The 14,216-nt window shown below is 38.0% G+C and overlaps 1 protein-coding gene across 4 annotated transcripts in view; it reads left to right on the forward strand.

Moving 5' to 3' along the window:
* Positions 1 to 14,216, forward strand: part of DPYD (dihydropyrimidine dehydrogenase) — a 913,720-nt gene that overhangs the window by 597,777 nt on the left and 301,727 nt on the right. For all 4 annotated transcript variants that reach the window (XR_014054766.1, XR_014054765.1, XM_081493632.1 and 1 more), the window contains exon 16: positions 13,018 to 13,101. Coding sequence is in view for 2 of the 4 variants with exons in the window: in XM_081493632.1 (XP_081349758.1) it covers positions 13,018 to 13,101 (84 nt within the window). In the remaining 2 variants the exon portion in view is untranslated. The remainder of the gene's footprint in view (positions 1 to 13,017; positions 13,102 to 14,216) is intronic.

Raw genomic sequence — 14,216 nt, forward strand, 5'->3', positions numbered from 1 at the left:
ATATAAAGCTCTTGAATATTTAAAATATAAAAGGTTCATTTAATACTATTCTAGTTTGAATACAGACATGCATCAAATGGTAGGACAGAATGCTCCTGAATGGAACACTAGTCAGCGAGTTTTCTATAATATAAATTGAATCTTACACAAATGCAAGCAACTAACCATATGCCTCAAATTTCTATTTCAAATAGAAAAATACATACTTAAAATTGTGTACTTATGTCCATCATCCTATTGTGAAAAACACTATAGCTGGAGTTTCTTGAAAACCTCTAAGAAGTTCAGACTAAACTTAACAATAATTATGAACTAATAGCTCTGCCTTATAAAATGTTATAAAGCTTTCTACAGCATTTAAAAATTGTGATTGTACAGTTTATTTGGATATCTTAGATCTGTGAGGGCAAAAATTGTTTCTGGGACATAGAGGGATGAAATTAAATATGATCAGTAATTGGCTTCATGATCTTTGTTGCTGGGTCCATTTTACACATGTATTTACCTAATTGACCATGAAATTTTCCACAGAGCCCAGGTTTGGCATGAGTTTTGCCAATTTAAAGCTGACTGTGATGAATGGCTTTATCACACTACTTGCTCCTCTGCCTTCTGTAGAATAAAATACTGAAAGTATTTTTGTCAATAATAAGCATTAATTTTTAAATAAGCCAATTTTACCTTTAAAAAGTCAAAAGCTTTTATATATGTATAAAGATACAGCTTAAAGATACTTTCCATATTTCTCACATTCTATATCTAATTCTTTAATTGTAGTTCTATTCAATATTTTCTAGCTTCTCATTAGCAATCAATCAAAGTAAAAGAGGAAGGAAGAAAAAAAGGAAAATATGTTTGAAAGAAAGAAAAGGAAAAAAGTATGCCTTCCCTTCAGTCAAAATAGTCTGTTAGATCTCTCAACAGAACAATTTACATATCAAGGAGTTCAATCTATAGTGTCAATTAAAAAACAGTTCCCTCTAATCTTTGAAATATGGACCAGCTCAGGGCATAACACATGAAGGAACTATCCCCAGGTCTTCATATTCCCCTGGAGGGATGCAATAGGCAGCATGATTCCATCATAGCTCATATGGTAGGCACCCAATAAAGCTGCATAGAGTCAGTATTTGGTTTTGTTTCTGTGAACACATGCTTCACAACAGATTAAAACAGATTTTCTTACAATGGAAGAGCCCACATTAAAACAAATCAACAAAAACAAAAGTGTTCAAGCCAAAGTTACTATACTACTCACAATGTACATTTGTTTGGGGGTGGTGATAATGAAGGGTAAGAATCTGAGAGAACATACCAGCTTCTACAAGCCATTGCTTTTAAGTTCAGCAAATCACCTAATATGATGATGGATATACTTTAAATTCATGAAGTTCCTCTCCATAGAGTAGATTAATTCTTGAATTGCACAACAAGGAATTCAGAAAATCTTGCTATCATCTCTTGACTGTTATATCTGAAAACAGAAATGCATGTGTGTAACAGCAGAGCAGATCCAGTTGTACAAGAACATGAAAAAATAGAGATTGAGAGAGAAACTCTATATCAGAATGAAAATTTGGACAAGAAGGGACCATTATTATTTATTTCATTGGAGACTACCATTTAATTGTATTATTTTGAATAAACATTTAAGACCATGTGGAGGGGTTAAAAAAAAAAAAACAGAAACCTAGTATATTCTTAAAATATGGTAAAATCTACCAAATGCTGTTTTTAAAAGTCAGTGTGCATGCAGTATACCATTTTTTTCATATGCATATTCTTGGAAATAGAACCATGTTGAACCAAACTTTCCTTTTCACTCTTAACTCCAGAATACACACACTTTTAATGTCTTATTCCTCAAACTGGTTTTAATTTGTCTTGTTTTTTGAGCACCATAAAACAGAAGCAGCCTCCAGAAAAGTTTTTACAGCTTGGTGTAAAATCAGTAGCATTGTTAGGCTCTGCTCAATTTCTTTGGTTCAGGTATCTGATCACATGCTATCCTAATTTTCTGGGACATTGATAAACTATTCCAATTCCATGGAAGGAAGATCTCTGAAGCACTTACTATTTGCAGAGTCCCTGACCAGCCAAAACAAAGGTGAATAAGGTATAGCCTCATCTATGTAGACATGTTCACAGTTTAAATGTGTATACCAAATTGAACCATACCCCATAGTAGATCTTAAATAGATCTTGAACTCATTTGAATAGATTTGGAATCCATTTCTTTCTTAATGTGTGTTAACTTAGAAAACAGAGCCTGAGTCAAAATTAATGTGAAGATGCTTCACTGAAGGATTCAATTCCAAAGCAATAAGAGTAAGGGGGGCGTGAGGGGAGTGAAGGCAATGGGAAGAAGGGAAAGCAGATGGAGCGTGGTGCGTTCCAGAGCTGGCTGCCACTTCACAAGGAGATGGAGCCAATTGCTCAGCCATGTGGGATGGGAGGGCTGTGTGGGATCATCCTGCCTCACAACAGTTTAGAGAAGAAGATGAGTGAAGGACATATCTACTGGTTCCTTCTGTTTCTTCTCTCTCACTCGTCACACTTTACACTCCAAAGGTTTACTTTCTTCTGCACATTTGGGCTGCGTGTCCTTCCCTCCTTAAGCAGCTGCTTCAGAAGCCAAATCCCACAGCATGTTGAGAGCACTGGCCCTCCTGGAGCTCCCACTCTGACACGTTCAGTGGAGAGTCCTGCTCTCATCCTGAGGGAGCTATGAGAGCTGGCAATGACAGGAAAGCTGAGGATAGCAACAGGCACCAAGGTTCTTTCCTAAGCTAGTGGCAAAAGCTTGGGTGGCAAGTAAGGCCATCAAATTTGAGGAGACATATAAATTAAGTGTGGCTTAATATGCATTGCGTTTGTGTGTGCTAAGTCATTTCAGTCATGTCCGACTCTGTGCGACCCTATGAACTGCAGCCTGCCAGGCTCCTCTGTCCATGGGATTCTCCAGACAAGTGTACTGGAGTGGGTAGCCTTGTCCTCCTCCAGGGGATCTTCCCAACCCAGGGATCAAACCTGCTCTTCTATCTAACCTGCATGGGCAGGCAGGTTCTTTACCACTAGCGCCACCTGGGAAGCCCTCAATATGAGTTGCTACCGTCCTAATCTGAAAGCACCATTCATCTCTTTGCTTTCAATCAACCCACAGTCTTCCCACTAGCTTTCTTACCGTGTAAAACTCTTAACTTGACCTGTATGGTGTGGTACCTGGCCATTCCCCTGGTGTCGCCTTGGGTTTGTTCTTTACATTCCAGACCCCAATGGCCTTCTTTTACTCCTCCAACACACTTGTACCTCAGAGCTTTTGCCATTACCCTGGCCTGAAATGTTCTCTCTTCCTCCTTTCAGAGCTCCCTGACTAGTAGATTAACCTCCTACTCCTTCTGAAATCCTATCCTCAGAAGCTAGTTTATCATAAAGTTAATGAAGCTTAAGCTTCAGAGCCCTAACTTGTACAAGCTACTTCCAAGGCCCTGTACCTGATTTTCTCTTTTTAATTTTTAAATCATTTTTATTTTTAAAGAAGTATCTGCAAATTGTATGAAATTTAGGCTCCTCCCCCAAATCTAGGCCTACATCTGCTTGTGCCTTTTCTCCACAGAATTTAACAAAACTGGTAATTAACAGTGATGTCATCAGCTCTTTCACCTTATGACAAAGCATAAGGTCTGGGGTGGAGACCTCACCTGGTTCAGTATTTAACCCGCAATTCCAAACACAGGGCTTTGCTGGTCAGTAGATAGTCCTCAGATATTTGTTGAATGAAGCAAAATAGAGGCACAGAGCTGATATACAGGCATGTGACAAACAAAAGGAAGCAATTACAGAGTAAATGGGAAGAATGAATTTGATTTGACACCAATGAACTTGAGGTGATTAAAATCCAAAGCTGAAAGTTTTAGGTCAGGGATTTGATGGGTGATTGCCAGGGGTCTGACTATAACTGATAGGCCAAGACAAGGAAAGTCCAGCTGAGAGGCATAGGTGTCAAAACCAGGTGACCATACTATTCCTAGCAGAGAGTCCAAATAAACCACTTTGAAGTCAGGTTCTTTTCATTTTTTTTTTTTAACTAGGATCTGGACTAGCAGTATTTCATAAAATTAAATAGATGTTGAGGTTAGGAAATCTCAAATAGGCTGAGATACAAAGCAGACAGAGGTACATGATAGGAATATGTAGGACCAGTTGGATATAAATCCCTGAACACTAACAGTCAGCAGGACAGAATAGAATCAGGAAAGATAGATGTCTAGTTGGAGATAAGAGATAGTCACAGACTTAGTGCCCAGTGGGGCCCAAACCAATCCAGTGTTTACCTGTCCCAGGTCCACTTCAAAGTGGTCTAAGATCCCAGAGAACTTGGGTCCCCAGTTTTGGATAGTTGAGACTAACTGACAGTGTTGCTATGTTGAAAGTTGGCAGTGGGCCTCACGTATTCTTTTAACAGAAGAAAATTAGAGAGAATCCAAGAAGTGTCCCTGGAGTAGGCAATGGCAACCCACTCCAGTATTCTTGCCTGAAAAATTCCATGGACAGAGGAGCCTGGCTGGCTACGGCCCATGGGGTCACAAAGAGTTGGACAAGATTGAGTAACTGACTGAGCAGGCACCAAGAAATGTAGCTTCATGTCTTTCTACCCTGCTTGGTCTCTTATGTCCTTTACTTGTTCTCCTTGACCCATGGAAGACTTCTCTTCCCACCAGGGCTCTGATGTACTTCCCCAAGCCACCCTCCACGTGTCTGTCATTCTCACTGTGCTCAGGCTCTGATGCCCCCACTGGGCCCTCATGACTCTTCCTCAAAACTTCCTAGTCACCTACCTTGCTCGTCCCCAGCCAATGACTTTAGAACTACATAGATCGATAAGGAAGGGAGAGGTAAGGAAAGGAGAAGGAAAAGAACTGCGTTCCTCATTTTGTTGAATATATTATACAAGGGTTTGCAGTTTTACTTCCCTAATTTCTCTGAGAGGTTTTACAAAATGATTCAGAGAATTTTAGAAATCATGTAACTACCACTACTCTGAGAATTTCTTAGAATAGTTTTCTGCCACCCCTTCCCCCAACCCCAAGTATGGATTTTTGTTGTTTTATTGTTCAGTCACTCAGTCATGGAAGTCTTCATGGACAGAGGATACTAGCAAGAATACTAGAGTGGTTTGTCATTTTCTACTCAAGGGGATCTTCCCAACCCAGTGATTGAACCCTCATCTCCTGTATCTCCTGCATTGGCAGGCAGATTCTTTACCACTGAGCCACCTGCGACTCCCCCAAAGTGTGTATAGCTACTTTATATTCTTTTTCAGATCAAAGCTAAGGAAAGGCAAGTTGGAGATTGTAACTGAATGGATAGATGGATGGATGGATAGATGGATAGACAGTGAGACAGGTAGTTAGACTAGATTAACTGCTTATACTTACATAATATTTACTGCAGTCCAGGCACTGTTCTAAGTCATTCACTTTTATTAAATTTATTTGTACCTTAGAAAAGCAACCTTATGAGGTACTTTTCTGTTTTCCATGTTTTGGAAATGAGGAGACTGAAGCCAAAAGTTGTTAAATAATATGCCCAAGTTCACATAGCTAGTATGTGGTAAAAGTGGGATTCAAACCCATGAAATCTGGCTCTACAGTCCACACTATTAACATATCATTCTACTTCATGCTGATAAACAGATGATAAATAGATAATGTATGAAATTAGAAGCAGCAAATTTTCTATGTCACTGCCTTCACTTGATTATTTTATTGTATAATCATTTAGGTGAGGCAGAATAAACTCTGGGCTAAGTGACTAAACTAAAAAGCTTGTGACTAACAGGAGTCAGAATGCATGCCCAGTTTCAGTTAATTTAACATTTCATGGTAATTCAGCAATTAAGGCTTTTTGAATGCATGTGGTTGCTTGGAAATAAAATTAACTGCCTTTTAAGGTGGAGTACATCGTATGACAAGAATATTGAAGCAGAGGCCAAATGATTATTCCCCAGCTCTTGGTGTTATTTTGAGCAGGATTATCTGTTTTTGAGGCCTAGATCCTCATTTCAAAGGTCTTTCTGGGTATGTTTAGTGGGTTAGCATTTGTATATGTGTATAATGCTGGGAAAATTTTTGATAGTCACTGAAAAGACTAAATGTAATAAGTGGTCTTACAAGATTTTAATATCTATGTAATATTTAGAAACTTGAAAGATGTCGAGTTGTAACGTTTTGTTATCATCACGTTAAAACAATTCTAGCCATGGAATACCTGATTTCTAACAAGTTATGATAGTGACCAAGAATACAGGTTCTATACTTAAAATGCTTGATTTCAAGATCCTATTCTCATTTACAAGCTTTAGAATAATAAATTAGTCACTTGAACTCTTTGTACCTTGATTTTATCAGTTACAAAATGGGAATAATGATATATCCCATTATAAAAAGCCTAGTAAAGTGTCTGACATATTGTAAGTGTTCGATAAATGTTAGTTATTATTGTCTACTATGAATCTAATTGTAAGCTTGCACTTACATTTTAGAAAAAATGTATAATGTAAATGTCTATACAGATGACACCTAAAGCTTATTCCAAAATGTTGTTGAATTGATTTGCTGTTAATTGCTGCATTTCAACTAGCAGTCTAAAGCAAATAAGTCTAAAAGAAATATTTGAAATAACTAAGACATAATAAGAAAAACTATATACTTGCAGTGTACAATCTTTTAATTAAGCTGCAAATTACCACATGACACGGTTTTGAGATAGATCCTATTGTTTCCAGTTTACACTTGAATGTGTGTGTGCTTAGTTGCTTAATTGTGTACAACTCTTTGAAGCCCCATGGACTATAGCCCACCAGGCTCCTCTGTCCATGGGATTTTCCAGGCAAGAATACTGGAGTGGGTTGCCATTTCCTCCTCCAGAGGCTCTTCCTGATCCAGGGATAGAACCCATGTCTCCTGAGTCTCCTGCATTTCAGGCAGATGGATTCGTTACTGCTGAGCCATCTGGGAAGCCCTTACACTTGAGTAGATGGGAACAAAGAAGGTTAACTGACTTGCCCAAGTTTCTTAGCAGATCTAGGATTAGACTCAGAGTTTAACAGGTTGTGCTTTGTCTAAGTTTACCACCAAACTGTGATTCAAATACTTTTCAAATAACATGAAGCATTTACAAAAACCATAATAAAACCATGTTAGAAAATAGGCTGAATGATTCAGTGAACTTTCACAAATGTGCAGAAGGAAAAGCAGACTCACTAACGAGTAAAGGTGAGTAAGAAAGTCAACCAAGAAAGATCTAACTATCGATAGAATACTTGTTTGTTGAGGTCTTATTTAAAATTAATAAAATAGGAAAAAAATCTTGAACGATTGGGAAGAAAAGAGAGATTTGAAGAAAAGCTGTTGGACTAAAGAAAGGTATGATATTCTTAGAAAATAATGAACTTTTAAAAAAGTCTTTCCGTGATATGATAGACATGTTATAATATTATGGAAACTGAGCCACGCTTACCTTACTCAAAAAGAAATGGTGGCATTGAAGGAATTCTAGAAGTTAGGTAAAAGAATCGTTTAGTTTATCTTCCATTTCTCAAATTAAAAAAAGTGTTTTAATTGTTCTTAGAGTTTTTACAGAAGACTTCTAAAGAATTCTATGGTTTTCCAGTTATTTTAAGAATGCTTAGTGTGAAATATTTTGTTCATTTCTATAGGACCCGTTTGTATGAATTAATGAGTTAAATAAGAAAGATTCCTACTTAATTATTAAAGTAAGACAAAATTATCTGTACTTCATGTTTCTTAGGATGGACTTTTAAAAAATACAATAAAATTGATTCAGTTTAAAAACAGAGAAATAGGTGAAGAAGATTAAGAGGTACAAGCTTTCAATTACAAAAAAAAATGAGTCATGCGTATGAAATGCATGATATAGTCAATAGTAATGTAATATGTTTGTGTGATGACAGATAGTGACTAGACTTATCATGATGATTATTTGTAATGTATAGGAATGTATAAAAGTATTGAATCACTTTGTTATGTACCAGGAATTAACATAGTATTGTAGGTCCGTTATACTTCAAAAATAAACAAACTTATAGAAAAATAGATCAGATTTGTGGTTACCAGAGTTATTGGGTGAAGGCGGTCAAAAGGCCTAAACTTCTGGTTATAAGAAAATAAGTATTAGGGATGTAATGTACAACTTGATTAATATAATTAATACTGCAGTATATAACAGAGAAAATCCTGAGAGTTCTCATCACAAGGACTTTTTTCTTTTATTTTGTGTGTATATGTGATGATGGATGTGCTCTAAATTTATTGTGGTAATCATTCCATGATGCATATAAGTTAAATCATTATGCTATACACCAAAAACTTATATAGTGCTGTATGTCAGTTGTATCTCAATAAAACTAGAAGAAAAAAAATGCAAATATAAAGAACAAAACCAAGAAGAAAAAATAAGCCTGATACATGTGTTATATGTGTGCTTTACTTTTTTTGATATAGAGAAAAAGTAGAAAATTACACATTAAATTGTTAACATAGATTACTTTAGAGAAATTGAAAGAGAGAGGATAAAAACTATTTATATTTTTATATATTTTGGTTTAATTTGAACTATTACCACAATCTTATTTTCCACTTGAATTTTTTTAAAGCAAAATAGAATACAATGAATGGTGTTCCCAGTTTGAGTAATTAACATGCTTGAATGCTCTGAAGCATTTGAAAGCAGTATTAATAAATAATAACAGTTAATTGATAAAAGAACATTTAAACTTTTATTCATATTTATTCCATCTAGCCTGCTACATTTTTCTGTGCCCTGCTACCTTCAGTACCAATTATCCAGAATTAGTAAGATTTGTTTCTATAAAAACAGAAGCTGTATAGAGCAGAATCAACATGATATCAAACAGACCTGAGTTAAAAAATCTCTGTTGTGTCACTTGATAACCAGACTGGTCACTTAATTCCCTTGTGCATCAGTCTCTTCAACTGTAAAATTGGTACCTGATTATTCCAAGGAGGATGAGAGTTAGAGATAAGTAATACAACTCACAGAGAGCAGTGAGTGTCATAAACATTCAATACGTATTTGCTTTTGTTATTAGAACTGTGTCTGAATGTCTCCTGTGGAGGTACAGGTCATCAGTGGCCTGCCACAGGGACTCTGGGGGCAGCAGACCTGGGTATGGCATAAGCCCTCTTGGAGGGCGCAAATGAAAACTTGTGTGCACCAGGACCCAGGAGAAAGGAGCAGTGACCCCACAAGAAACTGACACAGACATGCCCATCAGTGTCCAGGAGTCTCCGGTGGAGACATGGGTTGGCGGTTGCCTGCTTCAGGGTTGGGGGCACTGAGTGCAGCAGTGCTTGCATGAGACCTTTTGAAGGAGATTGCCATTATCTTCATTACTTCCACCATAATTTGTCCTCAGGTTAAGCAACAGGGAGGGAACAAAGCCCTGCCCATCAAGGGAAGATTGGATTAAAGATTTACTGAACATGGTGAGCCCATCAAAACAGGACCCAGTTTCGCCCTCAGTCTCTTCCATCAGGAAATGTGCATAAGGCTCTTTTCCCCCATCCATCAGAAGGCAGAGAGAATGAAAACCACATTCACAGAAAACTAACCAAACTGATCACATGTAGCACAGCCTTGTCTAGCTCAGTGAAACTATCAGCCATGCCGTGTAGGCCCTACCAAGATGGATGGGTAATTGTGGAGAGTTTGGACAAAATGTGGCCCACTGGAGAATGGAATAGCAAACCACTTCAGTATTCTTGCCTTGAGAACCCCATGAACACTGTGAAAAGGCAAAAAGCTATGACACTGAAAGATGAACTCCCCAGGTCAGTAGGTGCCCAATATGCTACTGGAGAAGAATGGTGAAATGACTCCACAAAGAATGAAGAGATGGAGCCAAAGCAAAAACAATTCCCAGTTGTGGATGTGACTGGTGATAGAAGTAAAGTCTGATACTGTAAAGAGCAATATTGCATAAGAACCTGGAATGTTAGGTCCATGAATCAAGGCAAATTGGAAGTGGTCAAACAGGAGATGGTAGGAGTGAACATCACCATTTTAGTAATCAGTGAACTAAAATGGACTGGAATGGGTGAATTTAACTCATATGACTATTATATCTACTACTATGGGCAAGAATCCCTTAGAAGAAACAGAGTAGCCATCATAGTCAACAAAAGAGTCCAAAATGCAGCACTGGGATGCAATCTCAAAGTGACAGAATGATCTCTGTTTGTTAAGGCAAACCATTCAATATCCCAGTAATCCAAGTCTATTCCCCAGCCAATAATGCTGAAGAAGCTGAAGTTGAATGGATCTGTGAAGACCTACAAGACCTTCTAGAACTAACACCCAAAAAAGATGTCCTCTTCATTATAGGGGACTGGAATGCAAAAGTAGGAAGTCAAGAGCTACCTGGAGTAACAGGCAAATTTGGCCTTGGAGTACAGAGTGAAGCAGGGCAAGGCTAACAGAGTTTTGCCAAGAGAACGCACTGGTCATAGCAGACACCCTCTTCCAACAACACAAGAAGACTCTACACATGGACATCACCAGATAGTCAACACCAAAATCAGATTGACTATATTCTTTGCAGCCAAAGATGGAGAAGCTCTATACAGTCAGCAAAATCAAGGCTGGGAGCTGATTGTGGCTCAGATCATGAAGTCCTTATTGCCAAATTCAGGCTTAAATTGAAGAAAGTCGGGAAAACCACTGGAACATTCAGGTATGACCTAAATCAAATCCCTATGATTATACAGTGGAAGTGACAAATAGATTCAAGGGATTAGATTTGATAGAGAGAATGACTGAAGAACTATGGACAGAGGTTCATGACATTGTACAGAAGGCAGTAATCAAGACCATCCCCCCAAAAACGAAATGCAAAAAGGCAAAAATGGTTGTCTGAGGAGGCCTTACAAATAGCTGAGAAAAGAAGAGAAGCTAAAAGCAAAGGAGAAAAAAGATATACCCATTTGAATACAGAGTTCCAAAAAATAGCAAGGAGAGATAAAAAAGCCTTCCTCAGTGATCATTGCAAAGAAATAGAGGAAAACAATAGAAGGGGAAAGACTAGAGATCTCTTCAAGAAAATTAGAGATACCAAAGGAACATTTCATGCAAAGATTAGCACAATAAAGGACAGAAACGGTATGGACCTGATAGAAGCAGAAGATATTAAGCAGAGGTGGCAAGAATACACAGAAGAACTATACAAAAAAGATCTTTATGACCCAGATAACCACTATGATCTGATCACTCACCTAGAGCCAGATATCCTGAAATGTGAAGTCAAGTGGGCCTTAGGGAAGCATCGCTACGAACAAAGCTAGTGGAGGTGATGGAATCCCAGTTGAGCTATTTCAAATCCTAAAGGATGATGTGGTGAAAGTGCTGCACTCAATATACCAGCATATTTGAAAACTCAGCAGTGGCTGCAGGACTGGAAAAGGTCAGTTTTCCTTCCAGTTCCAAAGAAAGGCAGTGCCAAAGAATGTTCAAACTATGGCACAATTGCACTTATCTCACACGCTGGTAAAGTAAAGCTCAAAATTCTCCAAGCCAGGCTTCAACAGTATGTGAACCGTGAACTTCTAGATGTCCAAGCTAGATTTAGAAAAGGCAGAAGAACCAAAGATCAAATTGCTACCAGCCGTTGGATCATTGAAAAAGCAAGAGAGTTCCAGAAAAACATTTACTTCTGCTTTATTGGCTATGCCAAAGCCTTTGACTGTGTGGATCACAACAAACTGTGGAAAATTCTTCAAGAGATGGGAATATTAGACCACCTGACCTGCCTCCTGAGAAATTTGTATGCAGATCAAGAAGCAACAGTTAGAACTGGACATGGAACACCAGACTGGTTCCAAATCGGAAAAGTGGTACATCAAGGCTGTATATTATCACTCGCTCATTTAACTTATATGCAGAGTACATCATGAGAAATGCCAGGCTGGATGAACCACAAGCTGGAATCAAGATTGCCAGGAGAAATATCAATAATCTCAGGTAAGCAGATGACACCACTGTTATGGCAGAAATCGAAGAACTAAAGAGCCTCTTGATGAAAGTGAAAGAGGAGAATGAAAAATTTGGCTTAAAACTCAACATTCAGAAAACTAAGATCATGGCATCTAGTCCCATCAGTTCATGTCAAAGAGATGGGGAAACAATGGAAACAGTGGCAGACTTTATTTTTGGAGGCTCCAAAGTCACTGCAGATGGTGACTGCAGCCATGAAATTAAAAGACGCTTGCTCCTTGGAAGAAAAGCTACGACCAACCTAGATAGCATATTAAAAAGCAGAGACATTACTTTGTCAACAAAGGTCCATCTAGTCAAAGCTATAGTTTTTCCAGTTGTCATGTATGGATGTGAGAGTTGGACTATAAAGAAAGCTGAGTGCCAAAGAATTTATGCTTTCGAACTGTGGTGTTGGAGAAAACTCTTAAGAGTTGCTTGGACTACAGGGAGATCCAACCTGTCAATCCTAAAGGAAATCTGTCCTGAATATTCATTTGAAGGACTGATGCTAAAGCTGAGACGCCAATACTTTGGCCACCTGATGTGAAGAACCAACTCACTGGAAAAGACTCTGATGCTGGGAAAGATTAAAGGCGAGAGGCGAAGGGGACAACAGAGGAGATCGTTGGATGACATCACCGATGCGATGGACATGAGCTTGAGTAGGCTCTGGGAGGTGATGGTGGACAGGGAAGCCTGGCGAGCTGCAGTCCATGGGGTCACAAAGAGTCGGACACAACCGAGTGACTGAACTGAATTATCCTCGTATAGATATGCTCATTTGAGAGAGTCAGAATATACCTCATAAAATAGCTGTGGTGCAAAAAACAGTGTAGTTAAAATTTGGCAAATGTGACCTATGTTGTATTATCAGTGGTGAAAGCCTGTTAGTACACAATTAAAGCTTTGTGTTTTCTTTCATTTTCCTTCCTCATCTTAAAGGCTTCTGGAGCAGATGCCCTGGAGTTAAATTTATCGTGTCCGCATGGCATGGGAGAAAGAGGAATGGGCCTGGCTTGTGGGCAGGTAAGGACCTCAACAGTTGCCATTTTGTATGTCTGTGACAGAACAGGCCCGTGTAAGGATAGTTACTCTACCTTAGGCAGGAAGATGGGAGGATCAGATGGCTGGCTTGAGACTTTCAGGTCTGCATTGTTTAAATATTTAGTGCTTAAAAAGTAGAAAATTAGAGAAGCTGAAATTACAGCAACTGTTTAGTTTTTATTGAGGAAAATATCACATTATGTGCTTGACAGGAGGTAATATCATAACAAATAGTTTTTAAAAGCGCTGAGGCAGAATTAGCTGATTTCAAATGCAATGTTCTTTATTCATTCCTGATGCTGATCCACTTTCCCTGGAGCAATATACTGTACAAAATGCATTGTTCGTAGTGATTTTGTAGTAAATGGGGCACAGCACAAATTGCATTTTACATTTTTTAGCATATGATCATTATTCTCTAACTGTGTTTTGGGAGTTGCAAAAAGACTTTGATGATATTTTTATTTTTTGATACAATAAATAGAACCTTCATGCTAAAACTCTTTCACAAACTTAATGAATAAAATGTGGAAATCTGTGTTAATATGTAGAAATTACTGCATCTTTATGTAACTAGATACAGTGTTATATGTTAAGGAACTATGTAAAAGCTTAATGCTAAAAAGGTGAGTATTTTGCATCTAATTTAGCTTTTAAGCCTAGAGGGAAATGATGTGAGTTAAATAATACAAATTGTTGTAATTTATGACAAATTTCCTAGTCCCAGAAAGTTTAGTTTTATTTCCACATCTGACATGGAACCTTATACATAGTAGGTAATCAGTTCTTTTTTGTTTTTTTCCCCCCCAAGTCATAGAATTATCTGAATTAAACTTAGAGGCCAGAGATGCTTAATTTGGATAAGCAGAAATTTGTGCTTATTCAAATGAACGTAGGTTGCTATTTTCAGATTAGCATTCAGGGAGGATTTTAAAATACCTTGTAAATATTTAATTAACATTCAGAATAGATTTGTGGCTTGGGAAGAAACCATTCTTTTGTAGCAGCTGGAGAAGGTAGCCTAGTCAAATGTTGTTCAAGTATACTCTCTACTCCACTCACAGCAGATTATCCAGAGGATCATTCAGTGTGGTAAC

The sequence above is a fragment of the Giraffa tippelskirchi genome, chromosome 5 (assembly GCF_054371585.1).
Source record: "Giraffa tippelskirchi isolate mGirTip1 chromosome 5, T2T-mGirTip1v1.2.pri, whole genome shotgun sequence".
Classification (NCBI taxonomy): domain Eukaryota; kingdom Metazoa; phylum Chordata; class Mammalia; order Artiodactyla; family Giraffidae; genus Giraffa; species Giraffa tippelskirchi.